The 27329-nt window shown below is 40.7% G+C and overlaps 2 protein-coding genes and 1 long non-coding RNA gene across 3 annotated transcripts in view; all 3 read right to left on the bottom strand.

Moving 5' to 3' along the window:
• Positions 1-209: 209 nt before the first annotated feature.
• On the bottom strand, positions 210-5187 carry LOC139294536 (transmembrane protein 41A-B-like). Its single transcript, XM_070916450.1, has 5 exons — positions 5048-5187; positions 1728-1878; positions 1343-1504; positions 531-669; positions 210-445 (listed from the first exon to the last, which is right to left on the bottom strand). The coding sequence occupies exons 1-5, from the start codon at positions 5185-5187 to the stop codon at positions 210-212; spliced, it is 828 nt and encodes a 275-aa protein (XP_070772551.1).
• Positions 5188-6539: 1352 nt separating this feature from the next.
• Positions 6540-7485, bottom strand: LOC139294698 (uncharacterized). The gene is made up of 4 exons (XR_011598407.1): positions 7392-7485; positions 7187-7274; positions 7001-7084; positions 6540-6645 (listed from the first exon to the last, which is right to left on the bottom strand). It is a non-coding gene; the product is annotated as an uncharacterized lncRNA (long non-coding RNA).
• Positions 7486-13259: 5774 nt separating this feature from the next.
• bean1 (brain expressed, associated with NEDD4, 1) overlaps positions 13260-27329 on the bottom strand; it is a 34005-nt gene continuing 19935 nt past the window's right edge. The window contains exons 2-4 of the mRNA XM_070916477.1: positions 22458-22693; positions 21789-21930; positions 13260-13650 (exon numbers count right to left, since the gene is read on the bottom strand). Of these exons, the coding sequence (XP_070772578.1) occupies positions 13260-13650; positions 21789-21930; positions 22458-22693 (769 nt within the window). The remainder of the gene's footprint in view (positions 13651-21788; positions 21931-22457; positions 22694-27329) is intronic.

The following is a 27329-nucleotide window of genomic DNA, read 5'->3' as shown; positions in this document are numbered from 1 at the left end:
CACTGTGGTCTGAAAGTCTGGTGAAACATGACCCGAAGACATTTTCAAACTTTCAGAACAGATCATACTGTAGGTATGATGAACCTTTGGTGTGACCTCACAGAAATCACGAGGCTGGAGAGGACCAAAGGTCGCATGCCTACCAGTGGAGTTTCTTTCCATCTCAATTCTTCTGACACGATGATGTTTTTGGGAATCCCAAACCATAATCATCGTCTCTTCCGGTCCTGCTTGATTTCAGCCTGGCTGGGTCCATTACTGTCCATGCCGTCCACCTTGAGGTGAGCTTTGCTGTACTGTTTGATCAGCGCTCCAGGGACGAGAGCCATGAGGGCGATGGCCAGGAGCTGGGCCAGCGTCCCCCAGGAGAAGATATCATCCAGAGAGGAGATCTCAGAGAGGATGGAGCCCGTGCGAACACAGATGAAGTTGTAGGGGATCAAACCTGCAGGAGAAAGCAGCAGCTGAGTGATCAGTGATTGTGGCTGATTGTGTTGTGTGTGTGCTTTTTAGTGTGTGTGAAGTCTCACCTATGAGCACAGAGAAGAAGAAAATGGGCATAGGGATGTTGAGGACGGGACAGGTGATGTTAAGGAACCAGTTAGGAGTCATAGGGAAGAAACGAAGGAAAAGGAGGAAGAAGAACAAACTGTTACGATTTTCCTCCACCTGAGGGGGGGGGGGGGGCGGGAGGAAGGAAGATGAGAGAAAAGGACAAAGACGGTGAGAGAAGAATGAGGGGAAAAGTGTAGGAGGTACTGACAAGACTGCATAAAAGTAAAAAAAATCCTAAATAATATTTTAATTAAATAAAAACAGCCTTTGCTGTATACATTGTTTTCAGTCAGTGCTGCAAATGCACAACACAACACAAGCTGAAGAGGAAACTGTTTGTTCCCACTGCTTTAAAAACTCAATTTGTATATTTTTTGTCTTGGTTGTTTCCAAAGTCCACTCTAAATTCATTCATTCAAGCTACTGAAAAATAAATGTTTTATTAATCATGTTTCGTCCAGACTGAAATGTCTCAACAACTACTGAATTGATTACCATGAAATTTGGCACAGACATCCCTCAACTTTTCATCAGGTCAAAATATTTATTAAGCATACTTTGTTTTATAACCAAATACCTGCAAAGCGAATCACATTCCCATGAGCCTCAGCTGTACTGTGTGTTTAGTGCTAACATGGTAAACATTATCTCCTCAACATAAACCTGTTAACACTGTCATTGTGAGCATGTTAGCTCGCCTACATTAGCATTGAGCACACAGCACCAGTGCACCCAAGTGCATCCTCACAGAGCCGCCAGCGTGGCTGTAGACTATGGAGACGCTTACCTTCTTCTGCAGCAGGGCCACCTTCTCAGGGAAGACCTGAACCACGTACTGCTTTCCAAACGCAGAAGAGAGCAGGAAGCAGAATGTGGAGCCTGAAGTGGTGAGCAGGCAGGCCAACACCAGACCCTCCCAGGGCCCGAATATCGCACCAGCTAACATGTTCTGAGGGAGGAAGGGACGCATGAATAGAAAAGCAGATGGATTAAAGTCGTTTGTGGCAACCAAATATCTGGGAACAACACAGAATCAAGTAAATGGCACTCGATTATAGAATATTCTTGGAATGCATTGCCTGAAATCAGATGAACCGTGTGATGTTGCTTATCTTCTCTTCAGGTTTTGTTTAAGTCATTTAATTGTGCGTGTACGAGTAAGTGCGTCTCACCAGGAAGGAGGAACCGGGTATGGCGAAGGACTGTTTGTAGAGGTAGGCGCTGCAGAACAGCAGCAGAACGTAGCTGTGGTGTTCTCTTTTATAAAACTTGAGCATCTCTGCGAGCTCCCGCAGCTCATCCAGGTCCGACGGGAACTTCAGCCTGGATGGAAAGACACGACACAACAAAACTTGGTACCTGCTGATTTTTCAACTAATTCTGAAGGAACAAATCGATCCTTCAGAAGCATAATGTAGTTTTTGTTCTGCCCTCATCTGCTTCTCCTTCAGTTATTGATTTCCTACATTTCCCAAAATACCTTTCATTATAGCCCGATCAACTCTGGATTTTTGGGACTTTTTGGGATTTATTTCACTGGGGACTATTTCTTTGGTGAAAAGGAATTCCAAAGAAAGTACTGAGGTCTGTGGATTATTCAAGTTTACATGGACATTCTTGTTTGGAAAGGCAAGTTGTTCTGGGGATTTTAAAATGTCCAGTCACCTTCATTATATTGTTGCAGCAGCTGAAAATAAAACATCTTTTTTTAATTTGAGTGAAACAAACATGAGCTTCATACAACAAAACATGGCATTTCAAAGACGAGGAAAGACGAGGAAAGATCATGTTAGGAAGAAGGGAGTAGGCAGCCGTGTGTGTGTGTGTGTATGAGTGTGTATGTGAGTGTGCGTGTGTGTGCAATGGCGAGTGGGAGGGTAACAGGATACATTTGATTGAGGGACAGAAATAGTGTTGATGCCTGTAGACTTGAGCCGAGGGTAGGACACACACACACACACACACACACACACACACACACACACACACACACACACACCAAAATCACCCCCTTGAAACTCAAGACGCAGACTTCCTCTACCACCTGCTCTGACATTCAGCACTCCTCATTTCTACTGGTCAGTGGACAAACATTCTCTCCTGTCATTGGCCGGCAGGTTGATGATGCGTAAGCGCTCAGATATGTCAAACTGCATGAATGTATGTACAGTATTTAAGGAGGGAAATGTGTCATCGTGGGCACTTTTAATTATGCTTACGCATAACCCCATGAGATACATTCTGTCTCTGCACACACACACACACACACACACACACACACACACACACACACACACACACACACACACACACACACACACACACACACACACACACACACACACAGGGTAGTGTAGACTCCTCATAGAGGGGACGTTTTAACTCTTAAGTCACTTCATCACAACTAAGAACTGATATGAAGCTGGGTCGTATCAGGTTAAATGTTGAGAGAGTTTTTAAAGCAACTACTGCTTCAATTAACAATTATTTTCACTATTAATTGAAAGAAAATCATTAAATTACTTTTCGAGTCCAAGTTGACATCTTCAAGGTTTGTGTTGTCCAACCAGCAGTCAAAAAGTGAAAGATATTTCATTTACAGAGATGTAAAACTGAGAAAAGTTGAGGAATTACTTAAATGATTAACTGCTAATCAAAATAGTTTTGGCAATTAATTTTCTGACAGCAGACTTAATATTTGAGCCCTAAAAGCAGCATGAAACAACAAACAGCGATCGACGATATTGAAGACATTTAGTGGCATCAAATAACTTTTCATAAAAACGTTTTGAAGATGAAATAACTTTACGCTTTTAGTTTAATACCAGCTGTTGTTTTTGTTGTTACACAAAGGGAGACTTGTTACAGTCTGTCCCACCTACTGACCTAAAGTTAAAAGCCTGAAGAGGAATGTCTCTTTTATTGCTGCCCCAAAGTGGTAGAGTCGTGTCTTACTGACTTTTTATATTGAAGGACCACGCTGTATAAACTTGTGTTCTGAGCAGTCACTTTAATTCAACGTATTTGTAATTTTGTATTTTGTTGTATTTGGTTTTGGTTTCACACATGCGGGACTTAATAAATAAGTCGACATGTAACATGGCCACACCGCTACCTACACTAACACACACACACACACACACACACACACACACACACACACAGACGGACATACACATGCATGACTGGGAAAACAGGATGCCAATATTTCATTGGGTGCTCTCACGCCATGTTTAAAAACTTGGTGAGTAACAGTATAATATGAGTCATATGAATTTAACGGGTGCAACACACACACACACACACACACACACACACACACACACACACACACACACACACACACACACACACACACACACACAGATGGGTTCTGCTCTTGGCTTCAGAGTGTCTTGGTCGGCGTTATTCTATCATCCCTAGACATCCTCACACTTGACTATCTGCCATTGCAAGATACCACTTACACAGACACACACACAGACACACACACACACACAGTCTGAGTAGTAATGCGATCAGTCCAATATGTACTGTGAGGAGAGGAGAATATAAAACACATTAAATATATAAGTGCTATACAGAAATGATTATTATTATCATTCTCATTTGTGACACAGACCTGATCACCAACAGGAGTCTAAATATTGAATCCAAATACATGTTAATAATGTTAATATTAGATCTGCGGGCGACTAGTGTTAAAATGCTCAGATCTTCACAGAAACATGCTCCAACAGACAAAATGTAAGAACAGCTGACTGTATTTGGAGAGGTTATTTATTCCTTCATTCATTGTCCCCTCACAAGGATCCTATCCCAGCATGCACTGGGACAGAGGATGGTAAACACTGTTGATGGGTCAGTTGACCGGTGGTTTCTGCTTCATAGCATTATGTTCTCCTTCTTGACTTTCCTCTTATTTTCGCTATTTTCTTTCACCTCCTTTGGGGCTTAAAATGCTTCAAATGAAACAACACAAGTACTTCACAAGTAGAAGCCATGCATTCAAATGTTGCTTAAGAAAAAGTATTAGCATCAAAATATACTTGAAGTACCAAAAGTAATGCAAATAATTACAAATATTTCATCATCGGATTATAATTATAAATGCATTCATGTGGAAGTATCATTTTAATGTACTTTTATATTTAAATAGCAAGTCTGTAATAATACATCATTATTTATCTGATGGTTACTTTGAATTAATAATCTGATAATCTGCAATGTAACTAGTAACTAAAGCTGTTAAATAAATGTAGTGGAGTAAAAAGTACAATATTTGCTACCAAAATATAAAAGTATACTACAAGTACCTCAAAATTGTACTTAAGTACAGTACTTGAGTAAATGTACTCAGTTACTTTCCACCAATATTTACTGCATTACCCAAAACCCTGGAGAATTAACAGTAAATACACTTTCTGTAAGCACTTTTATTCTTTTTTTATCCAGCTATCCAACTTGAATTGTGTCTTTCCATTCCCGCTACCTGAACTCCTGGACCCCCTCGTCCTCCCCCTCGGAGTCCGGCTGGACGTGCTTCGGTCCCGCGGGAAGATGAGCCGACAGCAGGTAGAGGTAGACACTTGCCGCCGCCACAATGGCAACCAGCCCCGCAAAAGAGCGCATGTTGCCCCCCGCTGGAAGTCCCTGTTCACCGGCTGACTCCTGCTGGACACACAGGCTGGACTTAAAGAGGAGAGGGGGGAGACCGCCGGCGAAACAAGGTCGACGTGTTGCGGTTCAGTTGGGCGACACCGAGAAAGAGGGGTGTCGTTTACCGGGCAACAGGCTGCAAGTGACGGATGACATTTTGGCTGGGCTCTGCAGGCGGATCACATGGCAGCCGGCGAACAACAACTTTCTTAAGGGAAAATACGCTGTTGACGTGTGTGTAACAGTGTCACATGGCAGCCGAAACTCCCGGCGTTTCACTGCGGTTTCTGTTCGTTTGTTTCCGTCACTTTTCACGTGACGTCTTCAACAAAAGAGGCACACTGAACAAGTTTAACTCATTTAACTGAACTTTCTGTGAGAGCGCAGCTGCTCTTCGTCACGACTCTGCATGTGTACTTACACGCAGGGGCCACTAGAGGGCGACACAGTAAAGGCCATGAGGAGTTCAGATTTTGAAATAATACAAACTGACATTATGCGGTGGTAGAGTATTTATAGATGAGGATCCTTATTATGCATCACAGAGTCCATCACTGGGTTACTTATAAATGTAAAAAAAATATTAGGAAATTATACAGGCATCAAGCAGGCGACATATTAAATACTTGCACATTTTTGCAAAGTAGTTTACATTTGTTGCATCTTGCCTCAATAGATTAATCTTTATTTCTTTTAAAAGGTCTCTGTTTTTGGTTATGGTTTTAAGTTTCTATATATTTCTTGTATTTATACAGTTATGTTTTCTGCGGAGGGGCAATAATGTGAAATTAACCTCCAAAAACAGTAACATTAGGTAGCAAGGAGGCAGAGAACAACATGATTATATTTTAAATTACCATTATCTATAGAAACATACATGTGGCTTCCCTGAAGTGAAAGGTTTTGTTCACAAGCCCATTTCCATTTTAGTAAAATGTCCTTATTTTAGATTAGTCTAGTAATCTAGTAGATTTAGATTACTTCTTCACGTTAGATGATTATAAAATACTTGCTTAGCGTTTTAGGAAAGGATTCTTGTTCATGGCAGATTTTATTTGTATCGGAGACACGTTATTTTCAATATAATGTTATATGAAACCCATGCAATGATATTTTTGATGTCTTACAAGTCCATGTGGCCTGAGTATGTGCATGAATCAATAACATCACGTATATTAGCATATTACATAGTGATACGATAAACTGAATTGCATCATATTTAAATATTATAACCCAATAAAGCTGTCTTTGTCTCCAGTTTGAAACTGAATCACACTCTTTATCCTCTTGAAATGCAAATATCAAACACAATCAACAGAAGGACATGTATTTCATTGTTGCGTTTATTTATTCAACATCTTTTGGCTGTTTGGGCCTTATTTAGACTTTTCAAAGCTGTTTCTCTTCATGCTCCCACTAGGCCGCCTTCTCCTGCAAAAGAAATGTAAAACATGTTGTTACAAATGGTGTTAACAGGTAATACAGGTACACTAAGAAGATGACATTCTGCTTCCATACATGTGGTATGAATGCATGTGATTGACTCGACATTTTCACATGTTGATGAGGTGTAAAGGTGTCCAGGTAATGCATACAGCACATTCTCAGTTCCTTTTGTTTGTGGTCAAAGTAGTGTTGTTGCAGACTGGAATTTATTTGGAAAACAACCTCAGTCCTTTAGAGAATACATCAGTTTATCCGACCAGGTGTGCAGCAGTAGCACAAAGAGAAATGGAAACTCTAATGACAGGTAAGGCCTTGCATGACTTTTAGAAAGTATACATACCATCGTTGGGTTCATCGCCTGGTGTAACTGGAAAGCTGGTCAAATCAGCACTCAGCATATCGAGGGCCTCGTCCTCTGGAATAACTAAGATCGGAACAGGTGCTGTCAGCAACAAATCTACAAAGTTTTTGTTCAGTGCTACTCAAGCACGTATGATAAGACTCAATGGTACACACACAGGAATACCTTCTTGGGCCTGAACGAGAACAGCTGCCGTTGCTTTGTGCACGACCATGAGAGCAAAGAGCAGGAGCACAATCTGAGCTTTCATTATCTGCAAGAGAGCAGTCAGGCTCAGTGCCATCCTCTGCCTTTCATTTTGTGATAAAACATTTATGATCCTTTTTAATTGTCAGTAAAAACTGAAAAGAGATTTGAAATAATAACTTACCTCTGGTATTAAAGTCAGCAGCAGTAGCCTGTATGTGGGTCGTTTGACGGTGAAGTTACTGTTTATGGCGTCTGTGCTGTGACTCTGGTTTATATACCAGACTGTGGGTGTGTCTGAGTCTCTAAAGCATCTTAGTAATCTGCCCAGTTCAGTTTTAGGAAAAATAGGTTCCAAAAATACGTCACTCTCTAATTGTTTTCAAAAGTTCAGATTGTGAAAAACAATTCTCAAACGAGCAGTGAGCAGACTTGTTTTTCAGGCTCTGAATTTTACTGATATGTGGGTTCAGTGACAGGTTTCATTATTCATTAGAGAACATTGGATAGAAACAATGAAACGATGACTCTGATGTTAAAGTACCGACTCTAAACTTTCATTCAGGGTTTTTTACATCCACATTTTACAAGATTTATTCAGGGTTTCTTACGTTTGTTATTTACTCTGTAATGTGATTTTTTTTTCACATATTCAATCGTCTCAAATCAAAACCTTAAATGAGAATAACAAAAGAGTCAATTTAGCCGCTTGAATACTGATGCTGCAGGCAGGTTAACATCCTGTATAGGTCTGAGACAAACTGGATTTACTCTATCTGGATTGAAGCAGTCAAAGTCTGTCTCTATAATGAAAAAAGAAAGAGTTTACTTTGTTTAGAAGGTTCTTGTTTTTGCACCTGTGTTTTGTGGTGATAGATAATCAGACTACTGGAGAAATGCTCATGGAGTGAGATGTCTGCATGATACTGAAAAGCAGAGGAGCTTTGCACACAGCACGACGAGTCGATAGAAACATCAGTGTTGGCAGATGTTTGTGGTGGTAACTGCACACTCAGCCCTTACTTTACAGGACGGTCAATGATCCATAATTATCAGCGGCTACAACACGTCTTGCTCTCTTCGTCAGGCCTGTAAGTTAAACGTGGCTACAGTATAGTGCACTCATTTTAATGTGTGCACGTGTACAAGGCAGCTGTATGAGAGGTTACCAATGAAAACCTGCCTTATTGAGATATTACACAACTGTTGGAGAACTGATTTACATTTAGATATTAAATTACTATTATCATTATGTCCTTGTGTCTTAAAGGTGAACCCATGATATTTTTATTCCAACATAAGTATTTTAAATGATGATTTATAGAAACCACTTAAATAGTCACTGTGAAAATGGCTTTCTAAAGCATCAGAGCACAAATATCTTATACTATAAGATTACTATTTTAAACAGTGGTTTCTCTTGACAAACGAGATGTCATTTTCTCTTCATAATTTCCATGTTGAGTAAAACCTGTTTGTGTGAGTTAGGCCCTCATCTCGATTGCATTCTGTTCCTCACATGCCATCAATACCTGCGTGGACAAGAAAAGCGCTCTTTCACCCCAACATGAAACATTTTGGACGGGAAAAGAAAAATGAAATGACTAACTTCATGTTTTTGGTTTGCCTCCTGCTGGAAACAGAATCAGTATGTACAGTACAAACAACTGTGTATTAAAAGAAGTACTTTAATTGTCATTTTGTCTTCCCGTGTGTGTGTGTGTGTGTGTGTGAGCATGTGTACGTGTGCATCTGTGTCGTTGCTCAAAACCAGCCACTCAGATTCATATAAGAGTTCAGATTTATTCATTCTTCTCTACAGAAGAAAAGATTTAACAAAATCTCTAATACAGAACATAAAGAAACATTATCGACCGCAGTTCCTATTATATACAATGAAGTCTGTTGTCTTGACAGACGAGGAAAGAAAGAGAGGGGGTGGGGGGGTGGGGGGTGGGAAATGATGCACATGTAATACATTTACATACTTTTGCTTACAGAGAACGCACCCACACATAAGTGCTATCCTACCTGACAAAAAGTACCGATATGCAAATAAATGTGCTAGACTGGATCGACCTGAAAAATACTTCTCTAGTTCGACTATTAAAGGACTCGTTCTCATTAGTGTTTTCAGTTAACAAATACTATAATACTGACAACCCTGATGGACATTTTCCTCTAATCTAATAAAGCATCAAAATACGCCTCACCTTAGACAAACATGGCCAAGTAGACCCAGGTGATCTTACTGTCTTATTCAGCGACCAGGACCACACTTTTATTTATGTGGATTATTATTGAGTAGGGGAGTGAAAAAGCTGAACGTCATATTGTAGTTCTGCCATCACCCTCTGGTGGGTGATGTGTTCACTGTGTAAAGCTCTACGTTAGCGACGATCTTCCTTATATATCCTATTTTCAATATACATAGATGGGAATTTATGTACATACACATAACAGATAAATTCATATTATTTTATAATGAATGCTGGTTTAAAAAGAGAGCAATGTGGGAGGGTATGGAGGTTTGGAAATAGGTGTATTATTTCATGATTACTTTAGACTCTCTACCTTTTAAATACTGTCTCTTCTACAGTCAACCAACTTATTATTTTAACAATTTTTTACTCACAAACAAAATATCTCTTGAATTTGGAATTAAGCGGGGAAAAAAAATGAAATGCATGAGGAAAAAAATGGATTAATGTCAATGGAAAAGAAAAGCATCCTGTTTCTATCTGTAGAGTTTATTCCAAGTTTGTCCTTTGATGTGTGTAAAATATTGTAGGAGTAGTAGTATACTGATATACTGGATATACTGTACATATTATATATATAGTTCATCCACTACTTTCAAAAACTACTAGTATGCCAAGTACTTCAAAAACAGGCATTGTTGCAGTTTCAAGGTTTTGGCCGTACTTGAAAACCATCATCAGGAGCAGGTTGTTAAAGTAAAACTGAAAGCTTGATGCTGCAACAATCCTTTCTTGGAATGACTCTCCTCTTACATGTTTTAGATATCACTCCTGGTTACTTTGAATGTTATGACAATTTTCTAAAAGTCTGTCATATTTTCCAGATTCCCAAAAGTTAATTCTGTGGGTTTGTTGTCTGTTTTTGCAGGACTGAATATGTCAAATGCTATATGATATTAATGCAATCTGAATATATTAGGCCTGTTGTCACACAGCCTGTCTGCACTACAAGTGAGGTCCTTTAAAGTTCAGGAGAGAAAGAGGTAAACGTGGATGGAGCAGAATCAGATTGTAGGTGGTTAAATAGTGACTCTACAGATTGATTCATCACAATATAATCAATTGTACAGATTGTAAAGCCCCCTGCGGCATATTTGTGATTTGTGATAGCAGGCTATATGAATAAAATTGACTTGACTCAGTCAGCAGTTAAAAGCATTTAAATGCAGGGACACTAAACTAAATTGAACCAAACGACAACATGAAGCTGATCACTGGAACAACAGCTTGAAACATGTTTCAATAAAATCTGTCATCACAATTCATTTGACAGGGATTGAATTAATGAGAGGATCTCTCACACCACACCAGCAAACCAATACTTCTTGACAAAACCAAACATACAACAGTGCAAAGCACTGAGTTAGTTGCATTGAGATTATTATATTATGGCTACAATGCTCAAGCTAACAGTCTGAGGGCTAGTAGGCACATCTTTTGACACAAAGACAATGTCACACAAGGAAAAAAATAAAATAATCTGGACAAATCATTTTAAAATTATAAGTAACATTTGCATTGTTATTAAAGCTCAGCCTCAAACGACTTCCTGCTTCAATAACTGGTGATAAATGGTGATGTGATGTCTGCAGGTCTCCAGGATAACCTGGGTTTCCCCTCCACACACAACTAATATTCAAACACTGAACCAAACATCGACCTTTGCTTCTGTCTTTGTCACATTATAGTAAATGATATAAAACACAGAGAGATTTGATTTAACAGGGAGGTATTCAGCACTTGGGCACCAACAGTAGTGAATAGCTGGTTTAAGTTTTTTATGGCCAGATGTATTGCTGCCTGGATTACGCACTCATGTACTTATGCACAAAATTAATCTCAACTGTAGTTAAGGTAAGCGACTGAAACCTCTTGATTAATGGTTATTATGGTCAGGATTTATTAAAATTTACATTGTTGACTAGGATGGCAATGGAAGCTGTGATGCCAGGGCGGAAGACAAACCCTCCAATCTACGACCCCTCTACTATTTGACCGTTGTGTTACTCCCCGTACTGACAATAAATGACTAATTTGTGCAATCTAAATGTTTCTGCATCACTTTCACCCCTAAAATGACTTTCTAATGCAGAATTGTTGCATTTACACAAAAGCTTTATATACAGCTGTCTTGGTTTCTACATGTAGTTTACATTTAGCCAACCTAAACAGTCATTGTTCATTAGGAAATTATAGATTAGTAGTTGGTTGGATGTCAATTTGTCAATTAATCAATCAGTATTTTATAATCGATTCATCATTCCAATCATTTTTCAAATCCTCAATAATGAAAGTAAACTGAGCATCTTCGGGTTTTGGACTGTGGTGAGATAAAAACCAGCAACTTGAAGACATCTCCTTAGGCTTTTCAATATGTTCTGACAATTAATCAATTCATGAAGAAACTGATCGGAATATTGATCAGTATCTAAAATATAACAGTACACATTCCTGTCATGCTGTTATCATCTCTGGTTGCACATTAACATAATCTGTTAGAGGCTAAAGTGAGAGTGACATTTACATTAACCTCAGTTTCTTTCCTTAATTAGCAATCTGATTAATGAATTAAGGAGGATAACACAATCCAGTTGTTGCTTACTGAGAAGATGTTTCAACTTTAGTGCAATAAGGGAAAAGACCTCCATGATGGCTCCAGACAAGTTAACTCTTTCATGAGAGTGAAACATAAAGGACAAAGACAGAAGCGTCCATTTCTCCAGTGAACGATGTGTTAAGGTCTACAGTTTAATGTGTAATTTCTTTGTTGCATCAACCCAACCTCGTCAGGAGGGCTTCGAGCTACATTTTGCTGCTTGGGTCCAGTTACAGAATTGATATTAAAACCAGAGCCCTTGATAGAAAGAGTTACGACGATTTGTACAACAGTGGACAGGTTGAAACCCCCCCCTCTCTGGTGCTGACAGATGCAAATATTTAACAATGACTTCCATAACATCTTCATAGTTTCACCACAAAGTTATTCTTCTAACCACTAGGATACTACCGTCACACTGGAAGCTGCAGAACGGCACACTGCTCTAAATGTTTACACACTACAGAGACTGGAAATCAGCAGTGGTGTTCTGGTAGCCGAGGATATCGAACACAACACAAGTGGTAAGTATCATCCAAAACATCATTAAGTAGACCGATAGGTGAGGATCATAACAAAAGGAATTGGAGGGGTGTACTCTGTGTGCTTGTGTATACCTTAAACTACACTACTAAATACCACATTGATATTGTTTACAGAGTCTTTCCTCTACAGGCAGAGTCAGCTTGCCATCATGTACAGTTTAATGAATAGATGTTGTAGATGTCTAAACATGACACATGACTCTTGCATCAGTCCCTATTCAAGAAAGAGAGATTAACAGTCAAAACATGGCAAAAAACTAGACAATGGTGTTATTACCAGATGGAGGAGAGTCTTTGTCCGAGGGAGCATCACTGGGACGATGAACCTTTTATGAGAGAAGCTGTCATTCCAGAAACTTTACAGTACAACGCAATCAGTGAGTTTTCATTTTGTCCAGAAACAAACTGTAGTCAAATAGTTGAAAACTGGAGTCCTGGCTGCATTTCAGTCCACTGAGAAGCTGACGTCAGCGCATTTTCAGCCTTATTACGTGTTGGCAACCGTGTGGAAGATGTGTACTTCTCATTAGCGTCCATTGTTTGGTGTCACAGCTGCTCCTAACAGCAATTTTGTGCCCCACATCACAAGTGTTTGTTCAATTCAACTGGGGGAAACCAACAGAGCAGGTGAAAGAAACAAATTAATTGTCCTACAAGATCTGGTTCGCCCCTGGTTGCCGGGAGTTGCCTTCATCCCCCCTCTCTGATTGGTGTTTATGAAAGTCACATGGCACGAGGGGGAGGGGCTGTCCCTGCTCGGCCAACACTGACTCATAAGGCGGCGCCGCTTCCAGCGGGAAAGAGATGGATGCGATGTGTGGATGCTCCTGCTCCTGTAGTCCCAGTGGGTAGTGGGAGGGGGAGAACCAGGCGGCGCTGGCCGAGGTCTCTCCACAGTATGGAGAAGGTTCCAGACTGGTGTAGTTTGTTTGCTCCTCCTGCTCTGGCCCTCTTTGACAGGGGTCCAATAGGGAGTAAGGAGGCGGGTCATCTGTAGGTAAGTAGATCTGAGTCGAACCTGGGCCAACACACTCATCGTAACTATGGAGACGAAAACAAAATTTAATACGATTAATAAGGTGAGGACGGAGAGCCAAAACTCATTTCTTTTGTGATAATTTCTTTCTGGCCATTTTATGTCACAAGAACATCAGCTAGCAAGTTATATATCTATGGAAGCTACGTTATCTTGAGTTAATTCTTTTGTTATTTTGAGAAAACAAGCTTTGCTCAAACACCTGGGGTTGTGGAAGTCTGGTCAGACAACGTTAGATGACTAGAACAGACAAAAAAGTCTCCCATTTGAATCACCAGTACAAAAGATGAGCACGTGTTATAAAATATCTGGATCTTTGAGAGAAGGTAGACGCCTGCGTATATTTATATATATATAAACTTAAAGGGAGAAATCAACCACAGCTCTTAATGTTTTGGTAAGAAACAATCACCAAGCTTATTCTGTTGGTAAATGGTGATTGGAAGCTACAGATTACGCCTTGTACAAACTGGGTCACTTTTGGATTTGGATCAATTTCAGATTAATTCGGGAACTACGTTGGCAGTGTTTTGTTCCCACCTGCAACAATGAAGCCTTCCTCTTGCTATGGAGAAGAAGCTCCATAGCAACAATGGCCGAGACTCGTGGGAGTCGAGGTACTTCTGAGATATGAAGTTTACATAACTAAAACTGACCATAGCATGAATATGTAATATCATATAGGATCATTTAAATTATCCAGGAGACATCAGTGATTCCATTTTGAGATGCAGCATTAAAATAAAACTAAAATGTGAATTTGTGTAGTTTCCTGAATATAATCCCAGCGCTCCAGCTCTGACTGTGTACAACTGTGTGTTTGCTATGTCACAGCCAAGTCTATGATACATTATGTGCTGACAGCTGTCCAGTTTCGTCTGTCTCTCCACACTGACAGGGACACAAAAAGGAAGAGAAATAACCTTCAGAGGAAATGTTTATGTAACAACAACAAAACAGCTAATGTCTTAAAAACGCACCTGCTTTCAAGCCCACTCATTTGCACACATCCATGTTTGTGATTTATTGAACCCCATAAGCACATTAAAGAAAATTGACTGTGTCAGTAGCCCACAGAAATGCAGCGCTGCGTTGTATTACGCTCTGCAACTCGAAAACATTCATCAATGCAATAATGTCATCATTCACTCCGCTCCAACAAAGTTCATAAAACATGTAACCTTTGGCTTGTCCCTGCCTGTGTGTTTAATACTCCCCTCAGGAGTCTGTTGGTGTCTGAGAGGTCAGCGGTTCGGGCTCAGTTACAGAACATCATGCCAGGAGCCGGGGGGGAAGTCAATGTCTTGCTCAAGGACACTTCAGAACAGAACAGGGTCTTTGGTTTGGAAAACTGGCTCCCCTGTTTACTCCAGTACACTGCACTGCTGTGCCTACTGTAACTGCAGTTCAGTAAAATAACAAAAACTGTGATAAATGTACTTTACGCACGCACTGTGATACACGAGCAGGATTAAGAATCACAATCTTCTCCTAAAATAAATGGTAAATGGTTCTTCGAACGGCGTTCCTGAGAGTTCAACACACTGCTGCTGAGAAAGAACGCACACGCAAACAGTCAAAACACAAGCAAATGAAGAAAACATCATCACCAATTCAACATCACATGCAGAAAAACGAACAGGCAGATAGAGAAACACATTCACCAATTTGACAATTTGACAGCTGAACAAAACCTGCTGCAGATACACACACACACAACCAAACACAAAGAAACTGAACTGGACTGGATGTTGGCTGGCTGTTGGTGGACATGTAGTGACATGAACATGAATGATTTGGGGTTTTTTGTACCTCCAGTAACGTAATCTTTTCAAATACACACTGCAAAATTGAAAATGCTGGTCTGGCTTTGTAGTATTGATGGGGATGCTGACTAATGACGAATGCTGAATGAAAATGGTGGATAACCACTTGGTGGACACGAAGCGAAGCTGCCAAACAGTCAGATTAATACTTTTTTGGATACTTTTAGAAAAACAAAATAGAATAATAGAATAGAAAACAAACTAATTGTGACATGTTAACAAAGTTTCCAGATATTTGTGCGTTATATATATATATATATATACAGGACTCTCACCAGAGTTATCGTGAATGAATGAGACCTTGGTCAAGGTAATTAGTCGCGTCAATTTCACATCAACAGTGTTGCTAATGCTAATGCTTCCCAAACCATAACTGCATTTCCCATAAACCCTTCTCTCCGTTACTCGAGTACCTCACACAAGGTAAAGCTCACTCTTCATGGTCTGTTGTTTGAGTCATGATAAATACACTAATATGCCAAACTTAATGATAAAATGCTTCATGTTTCACCATCAACATGTAGTCTAACCCATCAAGAATTGATGAAGGCAGCAGCCTCCCTCTGTCCTTTGCACACACACACACACACACACACACACACACACACACACACACACACACACACACACACAGCCTCCTTCCGTCTTCCTGCTGTTTTGGCAGAGTCCCAAAATGCTTCCCTGATGAACTCCTCCAGCAGCCCCAGAGGTCAGGTTTCTACCAACCTCCTCCCCCAGCCACAGAGCGAAGACAAAGAAAGGAACGTATTAAATAGAATAAAACTAAACAGAAAACAGAATTATAAAACCAGTATGTGTGTGTGTGTGTGTGTGTGTGTGGAGCTAATGGTACATGATGATGGCGGCATAGGAAGCAGTAAATCAGTGTAACTCAATCAGCTCAGTGGTTAACTATATCAGTCTGGTACCGCACAGTGCTGCATGTGTGTGTGTGTGTGTGTGTGTGTGTGTGTGTGTTTTACCTTGCCCTCTTTCTCTGTCTCAGTGTTGGAGACTTTGAGTGTGTCTGCTGTTTCCTGTTAAATGTGTGTGTGTGTGTGTGTGTTTGTTTGTAAGAGAGCTATTTTAGCCGTGATGTGAGGCTCAGTCAGAAAGCCCTGATGTCCACTGCACCCACTGCTCGTCATCACACACTTCTCTCTCTCTCACACACACACACACACACACACACACACACACACACACACACACACAGTACTGTTAAAGGAGACTGAAATAGCACTTGAAGTGAGAGCCTGTCTGTGCGTCCAGCGATCAAAAGACCTTTTTACAAAGTCATCACTATAAAGCAGCGTGTGTTCTTCAGCATCTGCATTTAATTACACATTTTAATTAGTTAATCACTGGTTTGTCGTTTATCTAAACACACTTGCCTGATATCAGACCTATTTCCGTGGGGAGGGAGATTCGATTTTTCCCTAATCTCTAGAGACCAACATATCCGCCTGAATCTAATGTCATTTTAAATAGACACTGATGCGTAACCATGCCAACCAAAGACTGTATATATGCCAAAATACTGGTTTTGGGTTTTAAGGGTGGAGCAGAGGGTAAACACCTCCACACATACACACAAACTAAAGGATTGGGGGTAGCTAAAGTTTTTTTAATTCAGATTCTTTTCTTTTGCTTTTGGGACCTCTGACCTCGAACACTCATGCCAAGGCATGTTGAGGTGAAAATTGGAGGCAGGGGCAAGTGCGTGCTGGGCAGGACGAGGGTGTTTCAGAGGTGTTGTAACACACTGTACATCTTTGGTCTCCTGTGTCTGTGTTTCTACAAAAAACGTCACACTCGATAATGAATGTGGTGGTTTACACTCATGTGTGTTGTGTGTTACCAAGGTGTCGCTGAGTGAAAATAATTTGTCTCCTCTGAGACACATGCTGGGAGTTACACAACTGCTTCTGTTTATCTGTCCGTCTGTGTTTTTGTCTGCTGCCAGTTTCCGTTTGAGATCCAGACACATCATGTAAATGACTCTCCAAATTAAATTTGTTAATTATTTAGTCAGTTAAGGTGGCAGGGTAACAAACTCCATGCTGCTGCCGTCCTCAAAAATAATGTTTTCAATAAAGTTAAGTTCTTATATTTCTCATATTTATGAAATGTATTGAGTTACTCAGGTTTTTTTCTCTTTTCTCGTACTTTAATCTCTCTCTCTCTCTCTCTCTCTCTCCCCCCCTGCTTCCTTACCCTCTTCTTTTTCTTTCCTCTTTCTTTGTCTCAGCCCTGGACCCGCCCCTCTCCCTTGACTCCTGTTGACGAGCTGGAGTCCTAGTTTTTTTGTTGATGAAGTGGCTAAACCTTCCCCTGCCACCCTAACACTACAAATATGTGCATGTTGTTTCCTGTTCATAAAGCTTTATCGACCACTTTTTTTTAAAACACTAATTCCAATGACTATGTGCACTATAATGTGGGAGGGGTTTCTCATAATGGTGGTGTGCATATAATGACTGCTGAAGTCGTTATTATTGTCTGCCAGTCTGTCAGAAACAAATGTGGAAGCAGTGTGATATTGGTATAGTGCTGCAGAAACCTCTTAAGGAGGCCACTGTTTGCGGTCCCTGTCTCCTATAAATTACATTTATATATAACAAATTTTGCACCCCGTCCACCTCTCTGCGACTGTCGTAGATAAACATAGCGCTTCATTCACCGCCAAAAAAACCCTAATATCCTGGAGGCTGGAGCTGTTTTAACAATGACCACGATATTTCCCCAACATCAACCACACAGTTTTTGTGGCTTAACCTGAACTGTCACAATAGAGAAGGAAGTCAGATACACGCAGGTCATGAGACAGGGAGGACCTCTGGCAGGCGTTCATGCACTGGTTGTGACGCTCTACGGAGCTGGACACCGGACAACACTTGCTGCAGCATATGGTCTCTGTGTGTGAGTGTGAGCATGTCCCCACTCTGTACCACTGTGAAAGGTACTTGCCTGTGGAGGAAGAGGACCATATAGATGCTGCATTCACAGGTGTGTGTGTGTGTGTGTGTGTGTGTGTGTGTGTGTCATGTGGATCATGCCAAAGCTGATCTGATTTCTCAACATAAAGGAGCTCACAAGATGAAGCCCACAGTTAGACTTAACATTTCAGACAAAGTTGTCTCTTTAATCTGTTTCGTTACCTGAAAGTCTGTCTCTTTACATTACATGTCGGTGCGTTTGTGCAAAGATTACGTTCATCCTATCCTAAGATGGCAGGACAACATGGAGCATATGAGGTGGACAGTACACATCGGTGTTGTTCCTGAGACTATTGAGATTATTGAGCTTCTGTCACCTTGTCTCTCACTTTCACTCTGTTACTTGTTAAGTCCTCGTCCTTGCTGTCTGGTGTTATCATTTATCCCAAGCTTTCGTTGCTCCCTGACTCTGTGTTAAAATTGCTGGGAGACATCCTGACCTGAGTACGCTCCTCCTGTCTTTGTCAGTGACACCGGCTGTTGGTGTCACACAGTTTGACACAGCAACAAGCAATAGGCTCATCATTCTGAACACCTCTGTTGCCATCAGTCAATGAGGCTGCTGAACTGGTGCTTTCTGTATGTGTGTAGCAGGCATAACGGCAGCAAACTGAAAAACAAACGTCATCACAAACTCTATTGTAGTTTAATGCTGTAGAAGAAACATCCCTGCCTAATCATTTCAAGATGTACTTATGTATGTAAAATACATGTACGTATTTGGTTTACAAATAGTTCAAATAGTTTCAAGTTCAAAATATTCCAACTGCAGTTTTAATGTTTTTAAATCATCAGTAATACAGTTTCAAGGCAGTATCTATCAACGAACATCTGAACAAGCAGACGAGCTCTGATAAACCCAGCGTAAGCAAATGTCAGACAGACAAAGTTAGAGGCTGGCTGGTGAACATGGAGCCTTTAGCAGCTAAAGAGTGAGATATTTTCCTCAGGAGCTGGTGGAGACAAAAAAGGAGAGTAAATATATTTATTCATCAGGTTCCCAGAGACACAACTCCAAACAAACGCTAATCTGTGTTTCACATTCACTATAACAACTTAAAGTCATTACATGTCAGTGTTGTGTTTACAGCTTGTTGTGCTGCCCCCAAGTGGAATGTCAACACTCATCTTTCCAAACTTTGTTCAACAGTTTACCTCTACTTGTTCCCTATATTACTACACTCGCATGAGAAAGCCAGGAATGTGTGTGTGTGTGTGTGTGTGTGTGTGTGTGTGTGTGTGTGTGTGTGCCAAAGCTTGCTCGTCTTCTCCCTGAGAGGAAGCAGAAGCTTTCGGTCTCCACAGGTGAGCTACTGATCCGTGAGTGTGAGTGAGAGAGAGAGTATGTGTGCATATATGTGTGTTCTTCGTGTGTGTGTGTGTATGCGTGTGTTTGTGTCGGATGTGTTACGTTCACAGTCTCAGTAGGTGAGCTGTTGATCTGAGTTCTCTGAGTTTCCCTCAACCATCTGTGGCCTACACACTCACACACACACACACACACACACACACCCTGCAGGATCGTCACATGACTGCAACTACCTGCTTGTTGACAGGGTACCAAACAACAACTTGCCAGCATTATGGTAAACAAAATGTGCGATTTGTATGTATGTATGTGTGTCTGTTTGTATGTGTGTGTGCGTGTGTGTGTGTGTGTGTCTTGGCCGCCGTCCCATCGTCCAGGCCAGAAAGTCCTGCTCTCATACAGGCAGTCCAGAACACTCTGCTTCCCTGCCAGAGCCCTGACGTAGCTCGTTAGCTTCCTCTCCCTTCCTTTTCTTTCCCCGTCTTCTTGCTGTTGTGTTTACTGTTACTCTCTCTCATGTTTCTACTGCTCAAGTTGAAGTGAGGACAAACACTGTGGTATGGTTTCCGTCCTGTACTGCTAATTAGCAAGGTTCAGGATTATTCATAAACATTACGAACGAGAGCTGTAACGGTGCACGAGACCATTTTCTTGGCCCACATTAGCAGCACCAAGCAGCATTTATACACCACAGCCAACCTAAACCCTGCTGCTGACCAGGTGTATCCCTCCACAGATGATGTATCTTCCAGGATGATGCACTTTGTCTGTGTTACAAGAACATGACAGGAGCTTTGGTTTGGTCCCCAGATAACAACCCCAGCACAGACCTTCAGCCTCGGGTTCAACATGATAAATGTGAATGTGCAACGCTACTGAATCAGCACGAATCAGGATCCATGAGAAACATTTCCTCAAAGAATATGATCTACTTATAGCAGTAAAATGATAAGTGAGGCTATCATGCTAAATGCTATGGGAGTATCATAGCATTTAGAGTCATATGCAATACCAAACTGATAGAAAAACTTGAAATAATCAAAACTGTTGGGCATAACATAAACCTATCGTATTGTTAAATTAGCCCAGGGAATCCTGTGTTTCCATTATGAAGAACATTTAGAGTATCAGTATAAGAAAACAAATAGGAATCTTCTGTATACCCCATGACCCTTCATATTGATGCTGTGAAGTTCAGACTGTGGCAGCTGGTGACCAGGGACATCGGAAAGTCAAATACAATCGTCTCAAGTCAGTAATGAACTCTCTTTTAATGAATAAGTACAAAAGATAAGATACTATCCAACCTCAGATCAGTTAATGTGGGTTAAGTGAGTGAATGTTTCTAAGGCAGAGCACACACACACACACGCACACACACACACACACACACACACACACACACACTGCAGGGGAGGGATGTATGTGAATTATTAAAGTTGCCAATTAAATCAGCTGACATTTAGATCAAAAACACCATGATGTTGGCCTTTAGCAAGCTCTTTCTCTCTCTCTCTCTCTCACACACACACACACACTCAGTCCTGCACCCTCACAAAGGGCACCAAAGGTAGCCCCCTAATAAATGAATTGCCACAGAGGAAGGGTCAAACCAAGTGGACTGAGACCAGCGGGGGACACGGGCTGAATGGTCAGTTACACTTTATATTTGACATATGACATAATTGGCACAAGGGGGAGCGGTCTCCTTGCTAGTTTAAACATACTGGAGCTAGTGGTGGGTGAGGACAGCCCGGGCTTAAGATTTTCATTTTATTTTAATTCCTTTTCTGAATATTTAAGCTGTCAGCAGAACATGAGCAATTGTCCCATACCAACATTGTCTGCTCTGGACCTCATTTCAATTTTGACCCTAAAGTAAAAAATATAAGTCTAGGTAAGAAAGCTTAAAAGCTGGATTTTGCGCCTGAATACTGGTGAATACCTAATGGTGAATAAAAGCCTTATTTTGTTTACATAATGACCTTGGATTCACAGTAAGTACTTACCGTGGCGGTGAGTCAGGGTACAGGTTGTTGACCTGTGACAGAGTCTCTCTGTATGAATCAAAGTCTAAACCAGGAGGAAAGTCTTCTAAGCAGGTAGATCTCAGTTCTCCTACTGAACCTCCATAAGAAAAACCATCCAGACCTGCAGAGACAGAGACATGAAGCTAAAGCCCCGTTTGAATGGAAGTTTTGTCATTTGGGGACATCCAGTAGTATTGCAACAACTGAGGCGATGGATGCACTTTTTTATCTGGTGCTCATCTTGAATGAGGTAATTTGTTTTCTCTATCCATCCATTTGAAGTCATGGCAGCAACTATTGTTTAATATTTGCTTGATGCCTCGAAATATTTCCATTCTCTTGGGAAACTGAAAACCTACTTAAGATTTTGGAAGCAAGTTATGTGCATGAAGATGTGGGTGTAGTGAATTTCAGACCAACATGAGCAAGAAAAATAGTTTAGGGGGATTTCATCAGTTATGTGAAGCCCCCACATAATAAATACCCTGAATAAATGGGCCTGACATTTGTCAGAAATGTTAATATCATATAATCTATAATTACTGTAATCACACAGTAATTGCTACAATCCTTAATGAAACTTTGTACCTGTTAATCAATCACTTAATTATGAATTAATTAGTTAGTTGGTCCGAAGTTCAGACTGACCGTAGCTCGCTCGGAGGTGTGGGTTTCGGAGTCGACTGTCTTTGCGCAGGCTGCCGACGATGATGGTGATGCAGGAGAGGAAGAGGACCAGACCTATAACGATCCCCGCCACCACCAGCGGAGACACCAGGAGAGACGCCTCCCCTCCCGACTCCCTCTCACTCCGGCAATCTGGGTACTCCCCATGGCTCTGGTTGGAGCTCACTGAAGGAAGACAGAGAGTGATGGAGGTCAGGCTCGAGTGTGTGTGAACATGTATGTTCACGTTGGAAAATAGTTTCGGGACAGATTTCAGGTAATTTAAAGGGAATGAAGGGATATTTCTGATGTAGATAATATTACACATATTACATACAAAATGAAAGCCTTTGGTACATGAAGTTCTGATCTGAACAGAATATTGAGAAAGGAGCACGTTCATCTTGGTTTTGGAGGTTTTGTTGTACTCAAATTTTATTTTCAATAAATACTTTTGGTTTTATGTTAATATGACACTGGCATTGTAAATGTGTCGAGCAAGATTAGCATTTATTATGTTATGTCCATGTCCTCCTAATATATGAGTCCAGTATTCACTCTTCTTTATGTAGTTCCCTACCTAAAATAAGGATTAATATATTAATATGATTACCATTAATTCAATAAACATTAGAAAAATAAGGTAATCTACAAAATAAATATTAACAATAATAAATCATGTTAATTAATACCCTGACATTTATGGAGGACATGAAGTGAAGTCTGCCTGTCTGTCTGTCTCTCTGCCTGTCTGTCTGTGTCAGGTCTTATGACAGTAGAGCACCACGGGGTCGTTCGTGTTACATAACTGCTGTCTTGCCCTGCACACATCATATCAGCGAGGACTTATTCCATTTCAGTGTGTGACAGATAATTAGAGCTAGAGTCTACACACACACACGCTGTCTCATCATCATCATTAGATTACACAGCGATCCTGTTCCTCTCCATTTCTGTCTAATGTCTCATCTGTCTGTTTACTCTGCCTGCCCACCCTCTTCCTGTTTGTCTTTTTTTATCTGTCTTACTGCCAGTCACTCTGGATCTGTGCGTCTACGTTCGCAACACAGCTGAGAGACGAGAGACGAGGAGGCTCCAATTTAATTTATTCTCTCTTTCGTTGTAACCAAAGTGTTCTAATGCTGTTCTACATGCCCTCCATATTGTATGTGGCACAAATCGGCCTTTCTCATAAATATGCAGATCACAAAGCTCCACGGAGGTGCATATTTTTAAAAAGAATGTCATGTTTTATATCAGTCAGTTTTTTAATCTCGGCAACCCAAAGCAATTAGGCTGCGGAAGTGTTTGCACAGAGGATCCATGTTTCGGGGGAGGGACAGTCTAGGACAAAACTAGAGTGACACATCACATCATATGTTCAAGTGACAAAGCCCTCCAGCAACCGGATTAATCATGACATGGCAAAGGAGGAAGTCAGGTAACATTATTATAGAGCCACAAAGTCCGCGTGGGGAGGAGGTCGGGACAAAACATCTGATTTTAACCCACGGATCGCTCTTCATTTCCTGTTTCCTACCAACTGTTTTTTACCTGACCTTAACCAAGTGTTTATGAATGTAACCATGGCGACCTTAACAAAGCATTCATTTTACCGCAGTGTTATGTTGATATGTGTTGTTCTCGAGGGCATCGACCAACAACGTCGTTTGGAGGTGAACTTGTTTGATTATCCGCCCATTAGCTACACCCGCTTATCCGCAGAGGGGCTCCAGGTTTGAACACCGAGCCCTCTTTCTGTGAGGTGACAGCGCTAACCACTGCACGGCCATGCTTCCTTGTTGGATTATATTGGCTTCAAACATGAGCAACATCCTAAGATATAAGCATACGTATGTGTCTTGAAAAGTGCGGATCCGGTTTGACCATAATTCCAGCAATTTTTAAAAAATACACCAGTGTAACTACAACAACTGAAGGACAAAACGTGTCATTGTTATGCCACTGACTGACCCAGAGGGAGACTGCCTCCTTCATGTTGTGCATGTGGAAGACGTGTTTCGTGCTGTTGTAGTCTCTCTTTCTGTCTATCACTGCTCCAAATAGAAAGCAGGAGAAACAATCAAAATCGCAAAATGCAATCGCATTCTCAATATAATTTTCATCTCAGTCTCGGTGCTTCTCTATAGCTCATTTCTCGTCTCTTTCGCCCCTGAATGTCTGCGTCTGTAATTCTGTTGTCTACAGCAATTTGGTTTCACACAGATTCCCGAGAAGAGGAAAATGTTCCCTCACCCCAAACGTTTCCCAGCAGACCTCTCTCAGCAACGTCTGCTCTCTCACACACTCCTTTGCCTCCTCTTTCTCTCTCTCCTAACATGGTTTTCTCTTCATTTCGCTTCTCATCTCTTCCTCATAAACTTCATCTTCTCTCGTGCTCTCAAGAGAGAACTCACAAGGAAATTTATAATCATATAGATTTACTTGTGAGGGACACACACACACACACACACAGGACAACATTGCCAGAGCCGTGCATGGCTACAAAAACTAATAGAGCTTCCAAGATTGTTATGAATGTGTCTGTTGCTTGTCGGTCGGTCCAGCACTTTGGCCAAGACTGAAAAATATTCACAACTATTAGATGGATTACCATGACATTTTCTACAGACATTTGTGGTCCCAAGAGGAGGAGTCCTATTTACTTTGATGATGCTACCATGGGATTCACTTTTGTGGTTTCTATTGAAATGTCTCAACAACTATTGGATTGGTTTGTTTTATGACCAAATTTCTGCAAACTAAGGAATGCTGTAATTTGTGTTTATTGCTAATTGACAAATGTTGTGTCTCCTAGAAATTACATTTATATATTACATTATATATTACTAAATTGTTTTCTCCATTATGTTGTGATGAAAAAACATCATCTCTGGCTGGACTATGTTCAGCGTTTCATCAGTGTTTCAGTCTAGATATCTTTTTAACACCAGAGACCACGGTTTGCATCTAGAGTCCCGTCTGTCGTTAGGTTTAGACACCAAGAGCACTTTGGTTAAGATTAGGGAAAGTCATGGTTTCGGTTAACACAACTTTTTCTGTATTAAACCGGACCACGAACTTTTCCCAACCGTAACCAAGTGCTGTGAGTGCCTAAACATAACCTTAAAGAGGTTTAATAATGCTGTGGTCACTAGACGCAGATCAAATATCAGATCAGATCACATATTTGCTGTTGCAAATTGGTTGTATATAATTTCTGGGAGACAGTGTAGAAACTTTATGATGATGAGTCTTTATTCTCATTATGAAAAACAACTCCAGTGTGATAGTAGCATCTATGACCACTGAACACTTACTGGTACATGAGACAACTGGTTTGACACTGCATTATGTTATTAATGTAAACTCTGTGTCTCCGATTAAACATCATTCATGCTAATTTGAGGCCTGCTAGGAAATTCAAAGCTAATAGAACTGACATACAGTTGTTGTAAGTTGTTCTAATCAAATTGCACCTTGAAGGACAAATTAAGTATTTTGAATTGAATTAAGAGATGTGATCAAACCACTCAAATCAACTGTACAGCTACTTTCTTTGTGCCACGTCATATTAAAATGGCCACACACTTCTCATGGACAAATAATAGGCTTCTTGGCTTTTTATTAGCTGTATGAACTCTTTGTCCTGTAAGGCCACTGGACAAAAACCACCCAGCAAATGTCTTTTTTGTTCTCTCCACTTCAATGTGATTTAAGACAGAGGAGGAGAATTTAAGAGATACAAAGAGTGGAGGAAGGGTGGAGAGGGAAGGCAGCCACACAATAATTTGGAGAGAGCGAGGAAGAGACAGAAAGAGAGAGAGGGAAAGACTGTAATAAATGGTGATAGTGTTATATTTCAAAACCCTGAGGGGACTGGACCCAGCTGCAGAGAGAAAGCAGAGAAAGAGGAGAGAAATTTTGTTTGCATGCACATGTGTGTGTGTGTGTTGGTGACTGGGTAGTGTGAGTCTCTGAGTATAAAAATATTAGCCCTACATGCTCATCCCATGAAATAAATCAGCGTAAATGAACAGAGAGAAGCAGGTTAACAAGAAAGACTATAAATCTTGAGACATCCAACATTAGGAAATGTCATAAATCTTCTGTGCACCATAATCTCACACATTATTTGTCTCATTATGTAACTAAAGTAACAAGGTGAGTGACAGAACAGCAGTTACAGTATGATGTAGGGAGAAAACACTGACATACAATACTTCCTGTGGCATCACCCATATGATCTGTTTTTTTTTGGTTTATTGCTTGCCACCACCTTGTCGAATCAGAATTTTATTTTGTTTTAGATACGTAGGGCCGAAGCTGAGGAGAGTTGACGAGAGAGTGTGTTGCCTCAAAAAACAAACATTAAAGTCATTGTTGAGACTTCTGGCGAACAAAAATTGACTATTTCGAGAGAGAAGTTGTGAATTTACTTAGAGCTGAGGCCTTTCTGCATTGGCTTTTGCTTGTTAGGGATTCAGTGTCTTGCTCAAAGGCTCTCAGCAGGGCTCGTGCTTGCGGCCCCTCTGCATGAGAAACACACAGTGACCTTTACACCACTTTGTTACTGGTGTGTATGATAGAGTATATGGTATATGTTCATACATAATGAAACAGCAACAGAGGTAATTCTCTGTGACAGCTTGTCATTAATGTTTACTCTTGAACACACACCATTTCCTACACTGTATACTGTAGTGTGTTACAAAAAGACAGTTTATAATCCTTATGTTTACACCAGCCCTAAACCGAGTGTTGATCTGAGACGGATTTACTGCCTTTAAATGTGCATGAGGTTCAAGTTGTTCTTATTTTCTGCTTTTGTGTTCTCAGTCAGAAGTTGTTTTT

Source organism: Enoplosus armatus, chromosome 12, assembly GCF_043641665.1.
Source record: "Enoplosus armatus isolate fEnoArm2 chromosome 12, fEnoArm2.hap1, whole genome shotgun sequence".
In the NCBI taxonomy this organism is placed as follows: domain Eukaryota; kingdom Metazoa; phylum Chordata; class Actinopteri; order Centrarchiformes; family Enoplosidae; genus Enoplosus; species Enoplosus armatus.
Note: the sequence above shows the minus strand (reverse complement) of the source record. Positions and strands in the feature narration are given on the sequence as shown.

Coding starts and splice junctions, on each gene's coding strand:
- LOC139294536 (XM_070916450.1), bottom strand. CDS start 5,187: ATGCGCTCTTTTGCGGGGCTGGTTGCCATTGTGGCGGCGGCAAGTGTC. Junction 1,505..1,727: donor TACCCGGTTCCTCCTTCCTG/GTGAGACGCACT, acceptor TTCCTCCCTCAG/AACATGTTAGCTGGTGCGAT. Junction 446..530: donor CTTCTTCTCTGTGCTCATAG/GTGAGACTTCAC, acceptor TTTCTCCTGCAG/GTTTGATCCCCTACAACTTC.